Source organism: Leopardus geoffroyi, chromosome D1 (assembly GCF_018350155.1).
Source record: "Leopardus geoffroyi isolate Oge1 chromosome D1, O.geoffroyi_Oge1_pat1.0, whole genome shotgun sequence".
NCBI classification, from domain to species: Eukaryota; Metazoa; Chordata; class Mammalia; order Carnivora; family Felidae; genus Leopardus; species Leopardus geoffroyi.
This window is the reverse complement of record NC_059329.1, coordinates 70,750,585-70,777,125: the sequence shown is the minus strand read 5'-3', so window position 1 is coordinate 70,777,125 and position 26,541 is coordinate 70,750,585. Positions and strand designations below refer to the sequence as shown.

Genomic DNA, 26,541 nt, shown 5'->3' with positions numbered 1-26,541 from the left:
TAAGTGGTGGCCCATTAAGGAAATAAGTGGATGGGGCTCTTCCATCAACTGAATGCTCTCTGATTTGGGGTTTGGCCCTCTTTGGTTATCAGGCCTGGACTCTATCTGACTCAGCTATAGATGAGGTCAGGGGGACCTTCGTTTCAGCCTTACCTCCTTCCTCACTCCACCCCTAGATCCTTTCTCTGGGATGGGCCAGGGATGGTATTTGGGCAATGGTAGTTTTTAGAGATGATGAGTCACCAACATTCCAGATGAGAAGGTCATTGTTTGTTCTGAAATAAGAGTGGACTCGGATGAGTCTACTCTCCTCCAAAAATTCTCAATTATGGAAGTGTCTCAGTTACTTTGGAAATTTAAATATATAAATGCTGAGTCTTGCTCTGAAATCTTACTTATCAAGATGCGGGGTGGGGGAGCCCAGGTTCTTCGTTTTATGACAATACAGGCCATTGAGATGTGCATCCTAGTTGGGGAGCATTGGCATATAGTGGTAGGATTTGCAAACGCAGGTAACATCAAATGGATGGGGTGCAATATAAGAGTATGGGTGACTCTGAAGAACAGGAGCATCCATACCTTTTCTCGAAGGCAGCATGTACTTACCTGTATGTACCCAGTTGTCATATGGTAACTGCCTGGTATTGCTAGATGTTCCGCTTAATTTTATTGGGAAGGGTTAGAAATTCAGATTTGTTTGTGAAATATGTTTAAAAATTTTGTTTAATGTTCGTTCATTATTTTTGAGAGAGAGAGAGAGAGCACAAGCAGGGGAGGGGCAAGAGAGAGAGGGAGACACAGAATTGGAAGCAGGCTCCAGGCTCTGAGCACAGAGCCCGACATGGGGCTCAAACTCACAAACTGTGAGCTCATGACCGAAGTCCAACACTTAAATGACTGAGTCACCCAGGTGCCCCAAACTATCTTTTTTGAAAAAATATTGGTAACTCAATTAAATATTGGTAATTCAATTCAAAAATTAAATTGTACACCAAAACATATCTGCTGGCCAAAACAGGCCTTGAATCTGCCTGTTGAAATTTCTTGACAACCCCTTAGCCAGACAGTCATCTACTTAAGGCACAATGATGCATTCAACAGTTCTCTTGATTGGTAGCATTACACTGACTCCATGCTGTGAGGCTCTGTGGGGCTCTGGATAACACCCAGCTTGGCATTAGGTAAAGTGCTTTAAGCGGGGGAGTCAGAAGACCTGTGTCCTGATAACTTGCTAGGTGACATTGGGAAAGAAATTCTTTCCCTAGTCACAATATTTCTTTGGGTAAGTTAAGGGGGGGTGATCTCTACCATTCTTTCCGAGTTTGTAAGTCATTCTTCTTGTGAAGATTTGTACTCTTCCTTATTTAAAATTTTTTTAATGTTTATTTTTGAGAAAGAGAGAGAGAAACAGAGTGTGAGCAAGGGAGGGGCAGAGGGAGAGGAAGACACAGAATCCGAAGCAGGATCCAGGCTCTGAGCTGTCAGCATGGAGCCTGATGCGGGGCTTAAACCCATGAACCATGAGATCATGACTTTAGCTGAAGTTGGATGCTTAACCAACTGAGCCACCCAGGCGCCCCTATACTCTGTTCTATTCTAGCTACTTGAGAAGGACATTTTTCAGAGTAAGATGAAAATTCATCTTTAATTGGCTTGAATGACAACCAGTTCTTTCTTTCCCACATTCTCCTATGTTTTTGTAAAGATTTATTTTTGTATAGGCTTTTGGGATATTTTCTAAGGCCAAGAAAACATTTTGGAATAGAAGTCTAGGTGGAGTTGAGCATATAAGCTTCCTGCGTGCTGAACACTCAACTTTGAATCAAATCAAATCAATCAATCAATCAATCAATCAATAAAGGAATAGAGCTGATATGGGGAACATCTTGAAGTAAAAAGACATTTCCTTCATAGCTCAAATAAAACCCTGCAGTTCAATCTTTTCTCCCCACAGTTTTATTAAGATTTAATTCCTATACCATAACATTCACTCTAAAAAGTGTATAATTCAATGGTTTTTAGTATATTTAGAATTGTACAACCATCATAACTATCTAATCTCAGAATATTTTCCTACCTCCAGAAAGAATCCTCATACCCATTACCAGTCACTCACATTTTCCCCTCCATCCTGGCAACCATTAATCTACTTTTTGTCTTCATAGATTTTCTTAGGTTGAACCTTTCATATAAATGGAATTATACAATATATGCTCTTTTCTAACTGGCTTCTTTCAGTTAGTGTAACATTTTTAAGGTTCACCCAGGTTGCAGCATGTATCAGTACTTCATGTCTTTATTGCCAAATAAAATTCTATTGTATGATTATACCACATTTTGTTTGTCCACTCATCAGTTGATGGACAGTTGGGTTATTTGTACTTTTTGGCTATTATGAATAATGTTGCTATGAACGTGCATGCACAGGTTTTTGTATGGATACATGTTTTAATTTATCTTGGATATATACTGGGGGGAATTTCTGGGTTATATGGTGACTCTGTGTTTAACGTTTTTAAAAACATTTTTTAAGTAGCCTTTTTTTTTTTTAAAGTTTTATTCATTTATTGAGAGAGAGAGAGAGAGAGAATTCCCAAGTAGGTTCTGTGTTCTGCGGGGCTTGATCCCATGAACCTCGAGATCATGGTCTCAGCTGAAATCAAGAGTTGGACACTTAACTGAATGAGCCATGCAGGCACCTCTCTATGTTTAACCTTTTGAGGAAACGCTAGACTGTTTTCCAAAGCGGAAAAGTCATCCTAGTGGGTATGAAATGGCATCACACTGTAGTTTTGATTCCACAGTTGAATCTGTTCCTGATGGCCCTGATCTAGACTATATCTTCCTTCCTGCTAACTACTGTGGCCAGTGCAGGTTGATAATCTTAAGTGAATTAGAGTGAATGGCTGAAGCTGCAGGTAGGTGGGTGTCCTTCACAAACTAGAGGGAAAATTTGGAGATAACTATTTGAAAGGAAGGAGGAATGGCTGGCTGGAAGGCAACCAGTACATGTTTCCTATAGGATGGGTTTGCTTGCTTGGTGTCAGGAATTGTCCTGTACCTGGGGATCTTAGTGGTGCACAGCAGGAAGGAAAGAACATCTTGGTCAGGACACAGGCATAGAAGAAGCTCACAAATAGGTGAATGAAATAGATTCTACTGAAAAAAGACTGGTACTTTAGAAGGCAAAGAGCATTAAGGACTCTGGTCATCTTCTTGGTCCTGAAGGATTATGGGAAATTTTAGGGCTAGGCAGATATTAGGAGACATTTGTGAGAAGTATAACTGGTCCTTTCTCAGCACTTCCTTGATGTGGGTTCCTCTTTCTTTTCTCTCCTTTTTCTCCTTTTCACACTGATAATAATATCTGTCACTGAGGCCCTTCTGGCTATTACTGCTGGGTAACAAACATTTTGCCCCTCCTCCCAAATACTTAAAACAACCATTTTGGTTTTTTTTTTTGTTTTTTGTTTTTCAACATTTTATTATTTATTTTTGGGACAGAGAGAGACAGAGCATGAACGGGGGAGGGGCAGAGAGAGAGGGAGACACAGAATCAGAAACAGGCTCCAGGCTCTGAGCCATCAGCCCAGAGCCTGATGCGGGGCTCGAACTCCCGGACCACGAGATCGTGACCTGGCTGAAGTCGGACGCTTAACCGACTGCGCCACTCAGGCGCCCCTAAAACAACCATTTTGTACCACACCAAAAAAAGATAAATAGAGTTTGGTGGCTAAATGCAGTGTTTGACCCTGGACTGGATCCTGTGCTGGGGGGAAAATGCTCTAAAGCACATTATTGAGTCAACTGACAAAATCGGAATATGAATGGTAGATTAAGAATTCATATCAATATTAAATTTACTAAAGATGATAACTGTACTGTCCCTATTCTTAGGAAATACACATTGAAGTACTTAGGGGTAAATGGCCATAATGTCTGTAACTTATCCTTAAATGGTTAAAAAACTCATCTTTATATATGGATTATATATATATAATATATATGAATCATACATTTATATATGCACATACACATTTATTTGTATATAGGAATAATCATAAATTTATATATGTGTATATATACATACAATCACATGTACACATGTATATATGTACATATATATGTGAATATTATAAATTTTCATATGTATATGTATACATATATATATACATATATATGGCAGAGAGAAATGGAGAGGGGAGAAAGATAAAGGAAGTGGGGTAAAATGCTCACAATAGTGGAATTTGGGTAAAAATGTATGGGTGTACTTTATATTTTACACATGGAAATTATTTCTAAATAAAAAGTTGAAAAAAGCACAACCAGTTTGCTACTTTATTTTGCTCATGATTTTGTGGATCAGGAAGGGCTGGCCTGGGCAGTTCTTCCTTGCGGTCTCTCATGCAGCTCCAGTCAGATGCCAGCGGGGATTGCCCTCATCTGAAGGCTCAACAGAGTTGGGTGCCCAAGATATCTCCCATGGCCGGCAGTTGATGCTGGCGGTCTGCTAGGATCTCAGCTGTATCTTTGCCTTGCATTATGCTTTGCTAGAGTAGCCAAACTTCTTACTTTGTTTCTCCCAGAGTGAGAATCCCAAGAGAAGAGGTGGAAGCTGCATGGCCTCTTCTGACCCAGCCTTGGAAGTTATACAGCATCTCTTCTGCTGCATTCTATTGATTCCAAGCTAGTCACTAAATACTGTCCAAGAACTTGAAGTCATGTTCCCAAACTGCCATAAACGCTTATTGCATGCCAGGCACTGTTTTATGTGCTTTATAATGTATTTGCTCATTTGATTCTTACCAAAACAAAATAAAACGCCCTGATGGTAGGTAAGTCTTACTGTCCTTAGAGAGGAGAAAACTTGGTGCACAGAGGTTCACTTCCCAACATCACACCATTAGTAGAAGAGCTAGGATTTGAATCCAGACAGTCTGGCCCCAGAGCCCATGGCCTTATCTACTACCCTACACTACTTCTTCTCAGAGCTGTGATTCCTGTTACATTTGGTTAAACTACCATACACATCGATAATCACTTCTCATTCACAATCACTGGCACGAGAACTTCCCCAGTATATTCAAAATCATGTGACAGTTCTTATCCTCTCAGCTCTGACTTTTTTACATGCAGTTTCGTTTCCCTGGATTACTTTTCTTCTAATGATTTGCCTGTTTCTATTATTGATTCTTCACGTCTTTAGGAAGCCTTCCTTGACCACCCAGCTCTGGGGTGAATGCTTCTGCCATGGGCACAGATGCTAAATAGCTATAGCCCTTATCATTATGCCTTATAATTTGCCTATTGTCCTGGCTGTCTCCCTCACTGGACTCTTAAGTTCCCTGAGGGCAGGGACACTGTTTGGTTTAGGAAAGGATCTCTAGCACTGAGCACAGTGCCTGGTATGTAGTGTGAACTTAATTACAAACTAACCTCTCACTTATATTCCTCTGTACAATTATGACATATTTCTTATACACAAATATAGCCACCAGGACAGTCTCCTGACACATACAAAACCTGCTCATTCACTCTCGTCCATGCACCCTCCATCACCGTGATTTATTCTCCATGCCCAGTCTAGTCTGTCACACAACCTCATCACTGCAACCCATCCCATACACAGTTACTGTGACACAGCTCTGATCCTCAATCACTGTCACACACTGGTTTTCACACAATCACGATCACCATCTGTACTCTTAAAACAGGATATTTACTCTCCTGCAAAAATTGGGTTAAGATGACAACAGCTCTATTTTTCACACACGCCTTCACATACTGTATTTTTTCATCCACATAATCCCTGACAATCCCTGACATTACACAGTTATGGTCACACACTGTCTGCTGTCTTCTTCTCACTCCCACTTGACACCTACTCAGACACACATACGCGCATACTCACTCACGCACGCACTCACTCACGCACACGCGCTCACAGTCCCGGGATCCGAGGGGCGGGTCCGCGGGGGTCTGAGCCGCCGGGGGTCAGCGCCGGAATCCCAGCCCAGGCCAGCGCGGCCCCGCCCCGCCCCGCCCCCTCATGCATATGCAGCACCTCAGCCTAGCAGCCCGGCCCCCAGACGGCCATTTGTAGCGGCGCTGGAGGCAGCGTTCGGCAGGCGCTGCGGCGACGTGAGGAGGAGCGCGCCCCCCGGCCGCTGCTGCCCCTGGCCCCTGCGGTCCTCCCGCTCCTCCGCGCCTCGGGCGGGACCCGGCCAGCCCGGGCGCCGCGCTGCCGCCCGGAGCGGCCCTCCCGGCAGCTCCCGGCGCCCGGGACCCCCGCCCGCCGCTCGCCCGCAGCCCGCCGGCCGCACACGTCCCCGGAGCCGGGCCTAGGGCGGGCGGCGGCTCGGCGTGGCCGGGCGGGCTCGGCGGCGTCCCCATGGCCGCGGCCGGCTGGCGGGACGGCTCCGGCCAGGAGAAGTACCGGCTCGTGGTGGTCGGCGGAGGCGGCGTGGGCAAGTCGGCGCTCACCATCCAGTTCATCCAGGTACCTGGAGCGGGCCTGCCGGGGGCGCCGGGGTGGCGGCGGGCGGGGGCTCGCGCTACCTGTGGCGGGGCTGCTGACGCGACCCCGCCCCGGAGGCGCCGCGCGGGCCGGGGGCGGGCGGGGGGTGAGGGCCCGGCTCTGCCCTCCTGCCCTGCGGCCGTGGCGCCGCGCTCCTGCCTGCCCGGCGCCCTGCTCGGCGTCCCGGGAGTCGGGCTTCTCAGGAATGTGTCCGGGAGGGCGGAGCTGGCAGGGTGGGAAGCGTCGATCCACCTTATCGCTCCGGCCGGGGCCGAGCCCTCCGGGGAGGCTGCGCCGCCGCGCCCGTCTTCCTCCCCGAGGCCCGGGCTCCGGGCGTCGGGTGTGGGGCTTGCAGCCCCTCGAGCTGGGCTTCCAGCCGCCCCGGGCCGCCTCCTGCACCGTCGGTTGCGATCGCGGTGGCAAGTTGGCCGCGGCTCCGCGTGGTCTGCGGGTTTCTCTGCGCACGCTGAGCCGGAGCTGCCCGCTCGAGCTGTGTGTTTCTCTTTGTGTGTATTTGTGCTTTTCTTTTAAGTAATCTCTTAGGTAATGTGTCCGGGTGGGAGGTGTGTGAGAATGCCCGAGGGAAATGGTGGCTTCGAGGAAGTTGAGAATGTTCTCCGATAGGATAGGGGTGAGACCATTTCCTAGGAATTCCTGGTGCCTTCCTGCTTCTCCCTTTGCCAAGGTGAAGTTTGGGATGGGCCATGCTCGGAGATGACCGACCGGGGCGTGCCTGCTGTATCTGTTCCAACTACCCACTCCCCCCACCCCGAGACCTCTTTGGATGCTGGAGGCGAAAGTCAGGGCTTGTGGTAAAGACAGTTGCGATGGAATTCTTCATTCTTAGGATTTGCTCTGGTTAAGAAGGTTGAGCGATCTTTTTCGGGATTTTAAAAATGAGAAACCCAGATGTCTCTCCGCTTTTGTCAACCTAAAAGGTGTGGCATACGCTGCGAGAGAAGGAAGGGACCCCGTTATAACAGGTAACAAAAGATATTCTTAGTACACAAGAGTACTGCTAAGATGCTTTGGTGAAGAATTAATTTCTGGTTTCCGTTTCATTCATTTGTTATCAACTGGGATACTTGAATGGCGTATTTCATTTCACTTCACGTTTATAGTGACATTAAAATACAGAGTACTGTTAAATGTGATTGTTACCTTTCACGTTGCCTAAATGAGCAATAATTTGCTGTTGTAATATTTCAAGGGGTTAAAAACTGCTGCTAAAACCTTTGTATCCAGGAAGAGAAGATGTTTGTGTAATGAATATTTACAGTATGCTCATTAGTGGGTTAAAAAAAAAAATCACACTTTGTAAGAGGTGAGATTGGTTTAAGTTTAGCAGGCTGCAGAATCAGGGATGTTATGTTATATCCCTAGGGCCCAGAGAGAGACTTTAACTGATGGCAGAGCAAAACAATTTATAGCTAAACCTTTCTTTGGGGACTGTTGTTGGGCTGGTGGTGGTGGTGATGAGTGAGAGGATAATTCTGGGTTCCAGTATTAGTAAAGTGTCACCTGACAGGTTTAAACCACACATACTTAGTTTTTTTTTTTTTTTTTTTTTGGTGGGGAGGGATCATCTGAATGTATTTGAATCTTAAGTTACTTAATTAAGGTAATGGAACCTTTTGTTTTTGGGAAATGGTTTTAGAAATTGTTAAGATAACAGTAATTGCTATTTTTAAAATGATTTTCTAGAATTCATTTGTTAAAGAAACACCTTCATGAATAGTACTGTACTAGATGGTATAAAAGAAGGGAAGGTGTGTATGCATGTGAAAGACATACATATATATACATAGAGAAAAAGTGAGCTTTGAGTCAACTGAAGTGTCTGTCTTATTCTGTCATTTATTGGTTGTGAGAACAGTGCCAGAATATTCAGCATCTCTGAGCCTCAATTTAATTATCAGTAAAACGGGTGGGCTGACACATTGTTTATAATCCTATAAATTATGGGAATATTGTTAGCACCGTATCTGTCACGTAATATGTGCTCACTTAATGATTGCTGCTAGTATAAGTGTCTGTGTACAGTTCTGTAACACATTTAAATGCAAAGAGAATTCAGAATTGGGTAAAAGTCAGTTTGCAAAGAATTGATAAAAGTACTGTGTAGGCTTGGCGGTAGGGAGAGAGGACATATCTTCTGTGAGCATGGGGGAGTTATATGCTAGTTTGGAGAGAGAAGGCAGGCAAGGAGGGGAGTGGGAGAGGCAGATGAATTGGAGCCAGTGAAAGGGAGGAATATAGGTTCTGACATCGGAGGAGACTTTCTGGAGAGGTAGGAGCCAAACCACTTCCATGGAGTCTCAGCTCTGCCACTTGCTGCATGTATAATCTTAGATAAATTACTTAACCTCTTGGTATCTCAATTTTCCCCATCTGTAATCCGGAGAGATAGAAAGTACCAGATAGTGTTGTTGTGAAAATTAGACTTAACATATGTCAAGGGCTTAAAACAATGCCTAGTGTATAATAAATCTACAGATGTTATTGCTGTTATATTAATCTTATATTATGGAGCTAAAGTGACTATTTATCATCTACACTTAATAGAGCCACTATTTATTGTATGACTCTTGGGAAATTAAAATTCATTCTGCTGTGATTGTCTAGCAGTAGTAATTGGGAGAGGAGATGGCAGAAGGATAATAATCTTAACAGGCGGAAGTGAGTTCTCTTTGTAGATCAGGATGACACAAATTGGTTGTATTTATTTTTTAAGTCTTCTGAAACATCCTTTTTACAGTGTTCTGTATATATTTTCCTATGATATAATCTTGAGCAGAAAAAATATAATAAATTGGGGAATGGAGAATGTAAAAACACTTTGTTTTTAGCCTTGACTTTCTGTAACCTTAGGTATACTTGTGACTTAGCATATGAAGAGCTGCAAAATAGGAGATTAAGGCAATGATTACTTAGTGCATTTTCTCCTTAAAAAATGACTTTAGCAGATCATAAAATGCCTGTATAAAGACGTAAAATATGTTTTTGTTGTTCATAGTTTTTTGAAAAATGTTTTAAGTTCTGTTGGTAAATGGAATACCTAAATGATGAGTAAATACCTAAATGATGAGTAGTTAGGAAGTGATCTTAGCATTGTACAAAGTGAAATGGAGAGAATTTTGCATATCTGGATTCTAGGTTTCCTTACTCAGGTGATGCTAGGGAATTTCTTAATCTTTCCTAATCTTTTCAAGGCTTTAGTTTTTTTTTTCTCCATAAAACACTGAGTTTGGGTGAACAAACCTGCACCTTTGAAATTCTAGGTTCTCATTTAACCAGCTGTGTGCCTTAGTCAAGTTTCTTGGGTTCCCCCAGCCTCAGTTTCCCTATATGAAAAGGGAAATTAAGTAGTACCTTTAGGTTTTTTGGAATAATTACAATAATGCACGCAAATTGTTCAGCACAGTGCCATCTACAGAGTATGTTAATAATTGTTACCTGGTTTTAATTGCTTCTATTACTTCTGTATCTTGTTCTTCCGAAACAAAATTTGTAATGTATTTTTTTTTCCTTGACACGTAATCTGGTCTTTTAAGTCTTCAGTACCCCCTGCCTCCCACCCCAACCTCAAACTCCCCTCTTCACTTTGTGTGGTATTTAGGTGATGAATATTGATCCTGTTTTGAGTCGGGGAAACTTCTTTTTATCAGTTGCAAGTTGATTTTAGGAAAAGATGGAGTAATCGTTGGGTTTGAGGTTAATGCTTTACCTGCTAACTCTGAGAAGAGACCACACATGTTTTATAAGATTAAAGAGAGGAATTTCCCATCTTCTATTCTTTGTTTAGCATCCTTACTTTCTGTTGAGCAGTTTGTCAGGTTTTGAACTATGTAGGGGGTAGTTGATTCCTCATTCACTGGGTTTTAGTCTTACAACCTGTTAGCTGGACCTGACTCAGACATTGCTTTTAACCCAGAGTTTGTCTTTTGCTGGATGCTTTTTCATTGCCTTTTCCTTGGGGTGGAGATCCTAAAGAGATTTCAAGACACATGTATTTATGTTATAGTTAATTGATCCATGTGTGAAGGTTGTGAGTTTAGATTCCAGAATTGCTGTTCTGTTGCGATGTCTGGAAGACACTCTCTGCAATTAAAATAACTTGTGTCTGTGAGTTTGAAACTATACTGTAGACTTGTTTTTTTGTGTGCAGATTATATTTTCAGAGTAATTTACAAGTGAATTCTTAGCATTGAAAATAAGGCACCTCAGCTGATAGTGGTACATACTAGAGATTGCCTCATTTTGGTAACACCTGAAATGGATGTGCTGGCGGTTCCTGCATAGAAATGGTAGACACTCAAGGGAAAGGATGATCACTTTTAACAGAGGATAAGCAGAAGGAAATTCTAACCTAGGTTTTCTTAAAACTCATTCTTACATGTGTGTCTCCTTATTGGGATGGGGAAGTTGCCGGAGTTAGTGGAGATGCTTCTGTTGAGTGTCAAGAATCCTCTTTTCCCTTGGTCGAGTACCATTAGAAGGCAAAGTGATGGTGACAGGCAGCTGCCTACTGGGATGGGATTTTTAATTCACCTGTGTTGCTGAAGTGTGGGTCTTTACCAAGCTTTGAAATGAAAGTAGTCCTTAAGGGGCGCCTGGGTGGCCCAGTCAGTTGGGCATTGGACTTGATTTTGGCTTGTGTCATGATCCTACGTTTCATGAGTTCAAGACCTGCATCAGGCTTTGCGCTGACAGTGTGGAGCCTGCTTGGGATACTGTCTGTCTCTCGAAAGAAAGAAAGAAAGAAGGAAAGAAGGAAGGAAAGGAGGAAAGAAGAAAGAAAAGAAAGAAGTCTTTGGTTCGGTTAGGAAAATAGGTAACTTTAAAAGGGGGGAAGGAGTGGGGAAAGAGACTTTCTTGAAGCAGTATTGTTTTTATTTTAAGTTTCCTTTTTAAAAAAAGTTTATTTTGAGAGAGAGAGAGAGCACGAGTAGGGGAGGAGTAGAGAGAGAATCCCAAGCAGGCCCCCCTGACATTGTGGAGCCTGACTCGGGCTCCATCCCATGAACTGTGAGATCATGATCTGAGCTGAAATCAACAGTCTGAAGCTCAACTGACTGAGCCACCCAGGCACTCCTTAAGTTTCCTTTTTCAAATTAAAACTGATCTCATAAAATTGAAATTTTGTGATGCAATGTGAACATTTCTTTCTTTCTTTCTTTCTTTCTTTCTTTCTTTCTTTCTTTCTTTCTTTCTTTCTTTCTTTCTTTTTTTCTTCCTTCCTTCCTTCCTTCCTTCCTTCCTTCCTTCCTTCCTTCCTGTTAGGAAAAATAGAAGCGTGTTTAGAGTATTAGTTCTTTTGTGCCCTTCTTACTGAAAAGTGATAATGAGTAAAAGACTTTCATTCTGCTGGTAGACAATGTTAGTTAATAGTGAATCTACTGGCAAGGCCTTGATCTTGAATTACTTTGGATAGATAGAGCTGCTGAGTCTGTGTTTGGGATTGAAACTTAATGTCCTTGGTAGGCCTTTGATTTATTTCTACTTTGCCAAGAGAAATGTCTCTCAGGCTTTTGTGAAAAAGACAAAGATTTATATATTCACGTATTTTCTGTGTGGTTCTGAAAGAAGCAAAGAAATGTAAGTTGTCTAAAATTGTGTTACTGGAGACATAATTAGACTGAGTTCCTTGTCACCCTATAAATTATATTTTATTTTTAGTGTTGTATAAAAGCGCTGTGATTGTTTATTGGTTACATGCATTAAATCATAGTTTAATTAGAAATATTATAGTCACAGAATTTGTTGTTTGTATACATTAGGAGTTTAATATTGCCAGCCAACTTATCTTGCCGCCTCATATGGTGATGTTTTTTCTAGGAGAAAGAGCTTTGTATACAAGTAAGTACATGTTCAGTACTAGAAGTATGAATATAAATGTCAAAGTAATATTCAGTGTTGCTTTTTAAAAAAAACTTTACCCAGATTTTCCAAATGCTAACATTTTACCATATTTGTTTTATCCTTTTCCCCATATATGCTTTTTAAAAATCATTTAAGTGTAAGTTGAAGACAGTGACCACTTATTTTTAAGTATCTCCATGTATATTTCCTAAAAAATGAGCATTTGCTTATATAAACAAGATATATAACCAAAATCAGAAATTAACATTGATATATTAGTAATCTAACATGTAGAGCTTTTTCAGATTTTGCCAATTGTCCCAATAATGCCCTTTATAGCAAAAGAATATCTCAGATTAAGCATTTCATTCAGTTTCCATATCTTCTTTAATTTGGAACTGTTCTTTAGTCTTTGTATTTTAGGACATTGATATTTTTGAAGCGTGTATCTTATTAGTAGAGTTCCTTGATTAGGGTTTGTTTTTTTCTTTTTTTTTTTTCCCAGCAACACATTTTTCTACAATTGAAAATGTCCATATAATCCAATTATTTCCTTTTAAGTAACATTTAACATAGCTAGCTAGGGTTTGTTTCTTCATTGTTAAATTCAGGTTCTGCATTTGGGGGGGAGGAACAACACAGAAATAATGAATTCTTCTTAGTGCATTATATCAGGAGACGTAAAATAGATGTAGATTTGATTCTATCTGTGCTTAACCTTTTGACTCCAGATCTAGAAATTTACCCTTAAAATACACACGCATGAGGTCACAGCATTGTTTGTAATTGAAGAAATTGGAAACACTTACAGAATAGGAGAGGGATTGAATAAAATATGGTACGTGTGGAGCGCTATGTAGCTGTAAAAAAAAAAAAAAAATAAAGATTTCTATGAACTGATGTGAAGGGCCTTCCAGGATAAATTGTTCAGTGAAAAAAACAAAGTGCAAAATACCTATTGCATAATGTGCAGTATACTGCATTTTGTGTAAGCAAGAAGGGGAAATAAGAAAATACATATGTTTTTGCTTATTGGGACAAAAACACAGAATGGATAAATCAGAGATTAATGAGATTATTGGTTAGCCAGAGAGGGTGGGTAGGAATGAGGGGGAAGGGGTAGAAAGAATGGGGTTGGTAACTTTTCTGAGGATACTTTCTGACTTTTGGAACCATGTTTAATGTTTCACATACTTAGTCCATAAACAGCAAACACGAGTACAATCAAGTGGTGAAGAAAAAACCACCCTCAGGTGGAGTATAAACAAATAAATGAACTAGGGTCGCCTGGGTGGCTTGGTGGGTTAAGAAGCTAACTCTTGATTTCAGCTTAGGTCATGACCTCATGGTTCATCAGTTCAAGCCCCACATCCAGCTCTGTGCTCACAGCTTGGAGCCTGCTTGGGATTCTCTCTCCCCCTCTCTTTGCACCTCCCTCACTTGCTCTCTCTCTTTCAAAATAATAAACTTAAAAAAAAATAAAGGAAATAAATGAACCGAACCTTATTTCAAATGAGTGAGATAACTACACTGAAGGGGGGAAAGAAAAAAACTAACTTTTGAACTGGGTGTTTGGACTATGTCCTCAGGATAAAGACAAAAAGAACTTGAAGCAAACATTGAACTCTAGTTAATAGGCTGTGTGTGTGTGTGTGTGTGAGAGAGAGAGAGAGAGAGAGAGAGAGAGAGAGAGGGACATGGCTTTTCAATTCTGAAACAATTTTCTATACTAGGATTAAGCAAATAAGTAAATATGTTGTGGAAAATGGGAGCCAACTTTCTCGTTGGTGAAGGGAGTTTTAAATGTGGAAAGGGGGAAGGCTAGCCTCAACTCAGATGCTTGCTTGGAATTGAAGATGTTGTCACAAATTCATGGTTTAAAAATTATAGATGCAGAAAAAGATGTGTGTGGATACACATGCACATATCTGTGCTTTTTTTTTTTTTTCAGCTCTGTATGCTTAGAGTATATAGAAATCGTGACTTCTTATTAGCAGTGAGAATACCTAGAGCCAGATCTTGGTTTCTAAATACCCTTCTTTACTAGAAGGAAACTTGGAGAAGTGACAATTCCCAGGCCTAGAGCAGAGAATAGAAGATGAGCTAGGAACATCTTGTAGTGCCAGAAAGTAAGATAGTGCTCAAAAGACAAAACAATGGTGACATGTCAAAGAGACACAGCCAACCCAAAGAACTCCCATTGGCTAACTCTGGGACAATATAGGCCATCGAATAATGATACTAATTGATTATTGTCCATAAAGTAAGAATCTGTGAATCCATAGGGATAAATAAATGAAGGAGGAAGGAAAGTTCTTATGGTAGAATTCTAATAAGCTTAGAGGAGGTGGTGGAAATAGAAAATCACTATTTGGCAGTATAACAGTTGATTCAAGTCAGAATCATAAATAGATGTTAAAACTGGTGGGTTTGAGAGTAGCTGGATATTAACATAGTCTCAAAGTATCTGCCCATAAGGTATTAATTATTGAGGGAAAATAACCACAGTGAGGAAACCTGGCTGACGTCACCTTGGCCAAGTGATCAAAACTAAGACCTCTGATGTTGCTTTATTTAGGTAATGATAATAAGCAGAGTTTGTTCTATTCAGTTATGTTAACAAAATCTGGTCTTCATAATCAGTCTAGCTCGGCATGGAGTGAAATTAAGCCTAAAGAAACCAAGTTGAGGCAAAAGGGGATTGACTTGTTCTGTTTAAGGAGAAAATTTCTGTCTAATTTTGTAGGCAGGTATCTTGAGGGAAAGGTTGAAAAATTTCTATTAGGTCAGTACAGATTTTGGTCATGATCTTTAGCATAATGACCTCCCTTTGTACTAATCTTGTATTTTGCTATATATTTTCTATCTTTTTTTACTCAGATTTACCTTAAAATTATTCATAAACATTTTTAATTAGAAAATTAGAATAATACTGTTTTATTCCCAGTTATGGGAAGTGAGGAAATTAGAAGTTTTGTTTGCTGTTTCCACCCATATCTTTCATAAATTTAGTGTCCTTATTTAAAGCAACCAAGTGTGTGTTGCAGTGTTTCTAAAAGATCGTTTTTTGTCTTTTACATTCTGTTTTGCTACTATAATAGTAAATAGTAATGGTATTAATCTTTTTCCTATGAAGGGTCATTGCTTTTATTTGCCATTTGTGTCATTCTCACTGGTGTCCGTGCTTACAGGTAGTCTTTATCAACAGCTAGTCTTTATTTTGAAATGTGATTTGGAGAATACTTTCAAGTATTACTTTTTACTGTAAAGATAGCCAAGGTTATATTTACTTTTGCATGGTAAGTGATGATTTGGCTGGACATAAAATTGTTGGGCCCCCCAGCGTTTTTGTACTACAACAGTGGGGGTATATCTTTGTTTTCTGATTCTTGACCTTTATTTGGCTGGTGGGCCTCCCATTTCTGTCCTGCAGGAATAATTATTTTCTGCTTGCATGCTTGTAGCCTTTGCTTATCACTGGAAATGGAAACATTTATCAGGATACGGGTAGAACTTTTTCTCTGTTCACTAGGTTTCCCTGGGAAATGATGAAACCCTCTCATCTCAGGACTGGGAAGGTTTTCTTCATTTTTGAATTCATTTTCTCAATCATCTCATGAAATACTTATTATTTATGCATCGATTCTCTGCAATCATTATACCATACTGTGTTAAGTTAATCAGCAAAAAAGAAGATAGTCTTTATTCTAGGAAAATTTGCCAAATTGCCTTCTGTATCATTGATGTAGTTTTCTGGATGTGAAATCTAATTACTGTCTCAAACTGATTTAATGCCCTTGATATCTCAGTCTGATATTAACCAGCGGTAATGTTCTTTTTTTTTTTTTCTTAAGGCCACAAAACTGCTATTTTCTAAAGTTTGATGCTATTTAAGGAAATAACTCCTTCCAGGGGGAGACGTTTTTCCCTGTGTAGTAGAGTATGTTTTTAAAAATGTATCGTCCCATGAAGAGTTGCTTTTAGCCATTCCTGGTGTTGGAGGTAAAGAACTGGCCATCCTTCAGAATTACTGTGGGGCCCTTGGATTCTCAATCTTTTTGATGCTGAAGGGCAGGTTGATTCCAGGGGGCTTTAATTTTTGGAGTATCAGCAGGATTTCAACAAATGTGAAATTCTGTTAATTCAGTCATATTTGGGGTTTTGGCTGAGAGGTGTCATTTTGGAGAATTAGAGGTGGTTAAAAGGGATAGTTTTCAGGTTTATTTACCCTTCAAGATTAAGCTTTCTGCACTGAGGCACATGGAAGAAGCTGGGGAGACAGTGAGTGTGAGATGCTGTAAGATGAAGATCAAGGCAAAGGTTTTTCTTGCTGTAGGTATAGAAATTGGAATGGCTTAGAAGCAAAAGAAGTCCTTTCTTTAGCATGTGTGTGTATGTTTGTGATCTGAAGTGTGCTTATTTGATATTGTATAGATGTCTTTTCATGATTTCATAAACTTTTTTGTTCTTTTTCCTTGTTTTTTTTTTTTTTTTTTAAGTGAGATTGCCATCTACTTTTTACAGTAGTACTTTAGGTTATTTACATGGCATTTTAAAGAAATTGTAGTGAGAGGTTTTCTAGGATGTTTGTAGTGCCCTTAATGACTTGTGGAAAGGCACTGTAAGACTGATTTTGCATTGCTTCCTTTGATATGAAATCTTGTACTTTGTATTCTTAGATAAATTTCATTTGTTTGGATGTCTCCTTAATTTTTAAGATACACATTTGGGGAAGGGTTGAGTGGATCCTTCTGTGGATTTCTAGCTTTGTTAGGCTGTGGTCAAAGAATGTGACCTATAAATTCTCTGTGTTTTGGAACATTAAGAATTTTTAGTGGCCAAATACTATTAATATTTGTAAATATTTTAAGAACACAAGAGAAGAATGAGTATTCATTTGTAGCTTCTAAGGTGTAAAGTTTTGTTCAAATCTATTATAATGGAATTTGTTGATTATATTCAGATCTTTTATAGCTTCTGTTTTTTTGTTACCTATTTAATCTGTGAAACTCTGAAATACATTCATTAAATATCCCATGAAGACTGTGTTTTAAGTTTCCTTGAGTGTCTTATTTTGCTTTATTTTGATGTTATAATTTTATATATAAAATGTTATGCTTGAATCTTTGTATTAAAATTCAGTAGTATTAGTCTTGTGTGGAGTTTAACCTTGATTTTGATCCTGTGATACTACATTGCCGTTCTGCTTTCTGTTTGTATGCATTTACTTCATTGATATTTTACATTTCTTTTTTGGTTATTTTGTAGTAAGCTTTTGTGAACAGTATTTAATGTGGTCTTTAAAAGTCAAATCTGAGGGTCTTTGTCTTTTGGTAGGGAATTCAGCCCATTCACATTTATTGTGTAATTTGATTATGTATTTGTGAAGTAATCTAGATAAATACATTTTTATCCTTTTTATTTTTATATTCTTTGTTTTTAATTTTTATTTATGCAGGCTTAATTGAGTTTATTTTTATTGCTTTATTTACCATGCATTGAGAGTATAAATGTAGAAATTATTTTAAAAGTAGACTTTGTTTCTGTGAAACTTATTCCTTGTGGTTGCTTTTGTCATTGTCATATGTAGTCTGTGACATTAACCACAACAGCTGCCATGTTTTTGTTTTTTTAAAAAGATTTCCTAGACCTGAAAAAATTCATGCTGCTTATCTGAGAAAAGACAGTTTGAGGTAGCGCAAAGAATCCTTTTTGTGAGTCAAGACATTTATGTAGATCTTGGTTTAGCCTATATATGACTGTGGCTTTGGACAAGATAACCATTCTGTGTTTGATTCACTTTGGCACTGTTACTTTAAGCCCTGTAAACACTACAATGTTTACAAGTAAAACAAGTATTTCAGTAAAGGATTTTATAGATTTGGAATATTTTGCCCGAATGTCTGCCCCTTAGTTGTATTTGTTTGTACATTTTATACTTTAGATTTTGAGAGTCATAGACCAAGGATACTTCTGTTACATAGAAGTAATCATGTAGCAAAATATGTTAATATTTATTAATTGTTAGTATTAGGTCTTGAACAGGAAATAGTAAATCGTTGGGAAAAGAAAGTGGTCTTAAAAAAGATGAGTTGTGTCTATTCTGGTTCCATAGCTGCTGGTTACTAAAGAAGACAAAGAACCGAACTGTTTTTCACTTTGGATTTCAGAGTTTCTTTGTAATTAAAAGATTACCTATACGTAGTAACGTGTACATTTGAATGAATCTTGTGTTAGAAGTTTTAGTAGTTGATCCATAGCATTCAGTTTTTTTTGAAAATAGTCTTTAGAGAAGATAGTCCTATTGTAATTTCTTTCTGGAAATTCTGACTCAGGAAATGTAAAACAGCCTGAGAGTAAGGTCTTAAAAGATTTATTACTTTTGTCTTGTTTCCTGGTGGGTTTTCTTTTAATGCCTTGTTTTTGGTTAAATGATGACATGTGGTTGAGATTACAACAGTCAGCAATTTGTTAGCTGAGAGGAAAAGAATAGTAAGCACATAGTTGAGTCAAACTGCAAAGGAAGTTTTGTGATAGGTATAACATTTAAGTTTTAGAAATCTTGTGGAAAAGTTGCGTGACTATGAAATTTGTAATTTTTGTCCCTTTTGTCTCAGAAATGAAGGTGTGTCAGTAAGGTGGGGAAATTTGCCTTAAGCGTGTGCATGCATGTGTGCAAGCATACACAGATGTGGACCTTGTTCGAACTGAGAGTGAATTTAAGTTCAGAGAAGGGTTCATGGGTTTTGGGAATAAAAAAATGCAGATAAAGTATAAAACAGTGGACTTGGTCTGTGATAATTTAACTTGCAGATGTTTAAATGAATGGTTACAATAGCTTGAGTACTACCCGAATTATTTTCACATATTGGCATGGAATTTCCATGCCAAACCTTGGTTTGAATTAGCTACTTCTCAATTATCAAGTTACTTAATGTTAACAGTTTCGTATCACTGCAGTGTTATATGGTCAAACACTTTACATTTAGCTGAGCGTTAAGAATGGAGTAGAAATTGGTGAGATTATGTATCAGCAATTCAGACTTCATCAAATGTTAGGTTTTGGGATTATTTTCTTACCATTAGAAAATCTGATAGGTGATCATAATTTTAGCAGGTGTTAAAATAGTATGGAAAGTTTTGTTATAATGTTAGATTGTGATTCTTGGGTTTTAATTTTATGTTTAAAGGCACAGACTGATTTTGTTTATTGTTTCTCCTTTCTTAATTGCAAATTACATATTTACTTAGATTTCTTTGTAGCAGACAGTTTCAGGAAGTAGCCATTGGCAGAGCTGATTAGTCAAATGAAGTTGTCTGACATGGGTTACTTTAGTTTGTGGTTTTAGATGAACAGTACATGGTGCACAGCTGTTGCTCCAACAGCTTTCTTCCAGCTGTCTTACTGGCCTGTCACAAAATACCCCACATTCCTTTTTTTTTTTTTTTTTTTTAAGTGGAACCCCATGTAATATTCTATACTCTATTGCTTAAAATGGGTCCTACTAATTACTTTAATGACTTTTCTTCACTTTTATTCCTATCCATAGCTACTTATTTAGAATGGCGCTAAAATGGATTATAAGTGATTTATAAGCCTTGTCATATTTATAATTTTTTGTTGTTAATTAAAGTTGCAGTTGTGAAATGTTTGTACAGGTTAAGTAGTTAACATTGAAAAGGGCACCCAACGTAACATCCCCAAATAAATAGTTGGTATTTGGATATGAAACTGGCATCTTCTAATTTCCTATTTTAACCTTGAGTTTGTATTAATAAGTTTCAACAGAATTATAAGATGGAAAGCCATAATATGGTTTATAAAGCTTGTGTAATACTTTTATAGGTAGACTTTACTTTGTGTTTTTGATACCGTGGTTGGACTTCATTTTACTATCTTATGTTGTAATTGAATTACAATACTAATGATTTCAAGTTTTTTTTCTTAAAGATCTTATTTTTTTTAATGTTTATTTTTGACACAGAGAGAGACAGCATGAGTGGGGGAGGGGCAGAGAGAGAGGGAGACAGAATCAGAAGCAGGCTCCAGGCTCTGAGCTGTCAGCACAGAGCCCGATGTGGGGCTCAAACTCGCGGACTGTGAGATCATAACCTGTGCAGAAGTCGGACGCTTAACCAATTGAGCCACCCAGGCGCCCCAAAGATCTTATTTTTTAAGTAATCTGTACACCCAAAGTGGGCCTTGAACTCACAATCATAAGATCAAGAGTTGTATGCTCCACTGACTGAGCCAACCAGGCACCTGTTTGTTTTGCTATTTAATAAGGAACAAGGACCTGTGAAGAATATTTTGAATCAATGATGATTAATATATATTGAACATATTCTGTGTATTAGACGTCATGCTAAAAACTTTATCAATATTGCCTCATTTAATCTTTATGATTTATTATGTCTTTTTTTACAGCTATAGAGACTGAGGCTCAGTGGTTAAATATGTTGCTCAGGATCCCACGATAATGGCTCAGATGGGACTTGAACCTTTATTTTCTGATTACAAAGCACCTTACAGGTGCTAAGGGCTACACTATACTACCTTGCCCCCAAAAACCACTTTTTATTTAATGAGTTACCTTAATAATGACACTTTTGTCTCAGTTGTGTTTCTTTTCTTCTTTTTTTCTTCTTTTAAAGTTAAGTTCATGAAACATTTTCCATTTAGTTGAAATTAGGAGAGCTGAGATTGCATAGTGAGTGAGGTTTTGTTTAAAGTATTGCCTTGCTTCCCTCTCTGTTCCCCTGCTTCCTTCTGATCGATGTCCCATTACTCCTGCACACGCTGCCCTAGCTTCTGCTCTCCCCAGACCTGGCAACCTCCAGACGCCTGCCCATCCTGTTTGAAATTCCTGCTCTCACACAGCCTATTGCTCCTGGAGAAGCACAGTCTGATCATGCTTAGTCACAATCTGTGTGAAATGCACATCCATGACTCTTTTGAAGCTCTGTCCTTTACCAAGTATGCCGTTTTATCTGACTAATTCTTAGTCATCTTTCTAGATGTGACTCAGGGTTCATCTCCAGCAAGCCTTTCCCCAGGGAATATCCAGATTGGAGTAGGTGCCCCTCCCATGTGCCTCCATTGAATCCTGTACATATTTTTGATGAACTTTCTGAGAGTAAGTTGTGGAAGTAATGTCCCTTTACTGTTCTGAAGAACAAAAAAGAGAGTCTTTAATATGATCTTAGTACAGTTACCAAAGTCAGGAAGTTGTAATACTTTTAACTTAGATTATTGAAACTTAGTTGTTCCAATAATGTCTTCTATAGCATAGCAAAAGAAAATCTTTTTGGTCTAGGATCCAATCCAGGATTGAACATTGTACTTATTTTTAATGTCTTTTTAGTCTTAAAGTTATTTGTAAAACGTTCCACAATTTGGGTTGTCTGATGTTTTCTTATCATTAGAAGCAAATTAGGTAGTTTCGGCAGAACTATCACAAAAGAAGAGTCTTCCTCCAGTACAGACCTTATATTAGGGAGGCACATGTCTATTTTTCCCAATACTGGTGTAGAATTGGACCACTCTGTTAACCACTGAAAAGTGATGACTGTTCCCTTTGTAATAAGTATCTTGTGGGTAGAGATACTGAGGCCAGGTTAATAACTACTTTTGAGCTTTTAGGGTTGTGTCTCTTTCTCATTGCTCAACCTCTTGTCCTTTCTTCTTTCCCTCCTTTCCTAGTTTCCTTCTTTCTTTCTTATACTCGCTGTCTCTAATTTGCATTTTGTGACAAGTTTTTTTTGTTTTTTTTTTATCCTCAAAGAATGCTTGAATTGTACTCACAGGTTTTTAAGGGCAGAGCCCCAGTTATACCACATTTTATTTGGTGAAAGGATCTATATTTTGTTGGCCTTGGTTTCTTCATCTGTAAAATGAAGGTTCTGAAATAGATCATATTCTAAGGTCCTTTTAGATTCTACAGTCCTATGGCACATAAGTTTAGGAGTTTGTGTGTGTGTGCGTGCGTGTGTGTTTTCTTTCCAGTTAGGTTGTTTTATCTTGTTTGGCATTTATTCCCTAAGATTTTTAAAAAGTTGTCTTCATACTTCCTGTACAGTATATAAATGTCTCACTGCTTTGGCTTATAATAGAACTGATCTTTGACTGGGGCCATGATATTCTTCACACTTGGATTGGTAATTCCTCTTTCCAACCTGGAAGACAAAGTGTGGTTTCTTTTTTCATGGAGTGGAGAACTCATTCCTGCACAATCAATAAATCCTGTCATTCCATGGAGTTTTCTAAATTGCTTAAAAAGGAAGAGAAGAAAAAAACCCTATTCAGTCTAGTTGTGTTTATTACCTTTAAAAACATGGTTTATAGGTAACTTTTTTGCAGGGTTTCATAGAATTTCTAATCATTATATCATAGTTTTTAAAGAAGTGAGAATCTTGGGGCACTTGGGTGGCTCAGTCGGTTAAGCAGCCACTCTTGATCATGGCTTAGGTTATGATCTCATGATTCGTGAGTTCAAGCCCCATGTCGGAGTTGGCTTGGGATTCTCTCTCTTTCTCTCTCTCTGTCCCTCCCCAGCTCGTGCTCTCTCGTCCTCTCAAAATAAAAATAAATAAATAAATAAATAAAAAGAATCTTGATTCATTGTAGAGTTTAGAACAAATTATTTAGTTGTAGAAGTCAATTTCATTTTAAACAGACTGGAAGAGTCCTGTTATTTTAGCCTTGTTAATACTTTAAAATTCTGCAGTAAAAGCATTAGGTTATTTAATGAATTACAAAAATTGCTTGGCCACATCTTAACTTTTTAAAAATAATTCTTAAGAATTTTTATACTGGGGCGCCTGGATGGCTCAGTCGGTTGAGCATCCGACTTTGGCTCAGGTCATGATCTCAAAGTTCGGGAGTTGGAGCCCCACATCGGGCTCTGTACTGACAGCTCAGAGCCTGAAGCCTGCTTCTGATTCTGTGTCTCCCTCTCTCTCTGCCCCTCCCCTGCTCATGGTCTGTCTTTCTCTCTGTCTCAAAAATAAATAAAAAACATTAAAAAAAATTAAAAAAAAATTTTTATACTAACTAGAACTTACCTTTTATGATGTTTTGCACTTGAGCACTCAGCGAACTTTTGTGTATATGGTTTCCTTTTAATACCAGCAATAACCCTTTATGATTGCAAGGTGGTGATCATGGTCATTGTTATTTCCATCTTGTAGAAGAGGAGATGGGGGGGGGCGCCTGGGTGGCGCAGTCGGTTAAGCGTCCGACTTCAGCCAGGTCACGATCTCGCGGTCTGTGAGTTCGAGCCCCGCGTCGGGCTCTGGGTTGATGGCTCAGAGCCTGGAGCCTGTTTCCGATTCTGTGTCTCCTTCTCTCTCTGCCCCTCCCCCGTTCATGCTCTGTCTCTCTCTGTCCCAAAAATAAATAAACGTTGAAAAAAAAAACAAAACATCTGTTTAAAAAAAAGAAGAGGAGATGGGGGCTTGGGAAGCAGCTATTTGCCCACGGTCCTATACCAAGTAAGCAGGGAAGCTGAGATTGGGTTTCCCATCTCCTAAAATACAATAATTGTCTTACTACAGCCTATGAATGTTATATTGGAATAAAACCCCCAACACTGGGGCACCTGGGTGGCTAAGTTGGTTGAGCATCTGACTTCAGCTTGGGTCATGATCTCACAGTTCGTGAGTTGGAGCCCTGCATAGGGCTTGCTGCTGTTGGGGGGCACAGAGCCCACTTTGGATCCTCTGTCCCCCTTTCTCCCTCCCTCCCCCACTTGTGCGCGCTCTCTCTCTCTCTGTCGCTTTCTTTCTCAAAAATAAATAAACGTTTAAAAAAAATGCCAACACTTACTAGAGGGGAACTGAAAGGAGTGATATAATCTCATTTAATGGATGGAATTCTGCTACCTGTTACCAGTATGGATCTGGAGGGAGCACTGAATAGGGGTGGGATCAGTGAATGAGATTTCCTCAGAAGCACACTTGATGACTTGATGGGTTTCTACTAGAGCTGTTGATGAAGAGGGCACTGTTGGAAGCTAGTGGAGGGACTAAGGTTTGTAATGGCATCCTCTCTAAAATGCAGCTTAAGAAAGCTGAGGTATTCACCGTATGGATAGATCACGCACGAGAATGACAAACAACAGATTTAAGTACGGATCGATCACCTCTTGGGGTGGGGATGAGGAAGATGGGAGAATATGACTTTCGAGAGACATATAAGGGTCGAGAATTGTTGCTAATTTTTTATTTCCTAAGTTGGGAGGTAGGTATGCATACATATTTTTAATATTTTTTTCTTCATAAAACATTTTCCGAGTTATTTTATGGTTAATGAAGAACAACAATGTAGTCAAATGGAAACTCTTAGCTTTTCATATGATGTTCAAGGTATCACGACTTGGTTGACAAGACACAAGTGTGTTCTTTAGGGGTTTTCCTTCAGGGTGGGAAACTTTTTATTTTTTTTCCCTGACTGTTCAAACAGCAAATAAAAATTGAGTACAATTTTTATTACAACAAAAAGTTCATATTTGAACTTGTGAGCAAAATTGTTTTGTGTGGATGTGTGTGTATACGTGTGTTTCGATTTGCTTCTAAAATTACTATATACTGTTATTGTAGCTTTCTCCAAAGCACTGCCTCTGATTTCATCTTGGTTACAGGAACTGATGATTAATTTTGCCGTAAATTTCCTGTATGAAGAAGTGATACCTTTAACTTTTCCCATCACAAATTTCTTAATACTATTTGTAGATGCACAAAATGAATGCTCACATAATGTGGTTTTAGGTAGGTGTGACCAAGGATTAAAAGAAAATCTAGAGTACCATATACTAGGCCAGTGCTTTGCACTAGACTCTCGACATTTTTGCTCATTTCTAAAGTGGATAACTTTTGGGCTGAGGGCATGTTTCATCAAGAGTTGATAATTTTTTTAGGGGGACGGGTAGGATTATTTATTTATTTTAAAATGTGTTACCCTTTTGGTGGCTTTGTGAATGAAAGGAATCTTATTTCCAAGTTTGGATGATCATGGGATTAGAAAAAATGCACTTGGTGGTTATTCATCTAAAAAGTTTTGCCTTTATTTGGATACTTTTGCTTTTTGGAGAGGTAAGATGGGAGAGAGAAGAGGAACTCTGTGTTCTTCATGAAAGTATGTATACTGGAATGTTGCTAATTCTCAACAAAGATTGATTGCAAACGTGATTTAAGGGCACCTTTAGATTAATATAGATTACAGTGTGAGTTTAAGAGGAAGTGGGTGGGCTGGGGTGGGTAAAAGGTGGAATTAATGACCTTGTTCCTGAGTTTAGAGGTTTGAATTATCTCCTTTTTTTGGAGATTACCACATATGAATTCATGGTGTATGCTGGGGGTTTCTTGGTGATTTTTTTTTGATAGATTCTGAATGTCATCTAAGGACTAGACTTTTACGGTATTGATTTTTGAGAACTTGAAAAAGTGTTTTGCTTTTGACATAGTTTGACTTCTAAAGGTTTTCTTTCCTTGGCATCTCCTCAAACAGAGCCGTTCTACCCATTCCAGTGGCAAGTGGAAGCTGTGGTCCATTAAGATTTTTGAAATAAAATTTGGGAAATGTTCTACACGCAGGGGTTCCTCACCCTTTTTTGTACAAAGAACTCTTTTGGCAGTCTGGTGAAACGTATGAACTCCTCAGAATACAGTTTTTTGAATGTATAAAATAAAGTATCTAGGTTTATAAAGGAAACCAATTACATTTAAGTCTAGTTATTGAAATATTAAAAACAAAAGTTTTCCTTTTTAACTGGTGTTGAGTATAAATGCTAACCTGATTTGCCTGCAATAACTGCTACATGAAATATCTGTGATTTTTTTTTTGGTGACCATCACAGGTACTGCTACAGTGGTTTATTGAAGGAAATTAAATGCTAAATTTCAGTTAGAGGTTAATGGACCCCCTCTACCACCCCCACCACCCACATTTTTAAGTGAAGATTTAATTCGAAGAACCCTTTTTTTTTTTTTTTTTCCAACGTTTATTTATTTTTGGGACAGAGAGAGACAGAGCATGAACGGGGGAGGAGCAGAGAGAGAGGGAGACACAGAATCGGAAACAGGCTCCAGGCTCTGAGCCATCAGCCCAGAGTCCGACGCGGGGCTCGAACTCACGGACCGCGAGATCGTGACCTGGCTGAAGT

The 26,541-nt window shown here is 39.1% G+C and overlaps 1 protein-coding gene across 1 annotated transcript in view; it reads left to right on the top strand.

Annotated features, from left to right (window-relative positions):
* The first annotated feature begins 6,384 nt into the window (after nucleotides 1-6,384).
* Nucleotides 6,385-26,541, top strand: part of RRAS2 (RAS related 2) — a 74,975-nt gene continuing 54,818 nt past the window's right edge. The window contains exon 1 of the mRNA XM_045484603.1: nucleotides 6,385-6,499. Within this exon, the coding sequence (XP_045340559.1) occupies nucleotides 6,392-6,499 (108 nt within the window). The 5' untranslated portion in view covers nucleotides 6,385-6,391. The remainder of the gene's footprint in view (nucleotides 6,500-26,541) is intronic.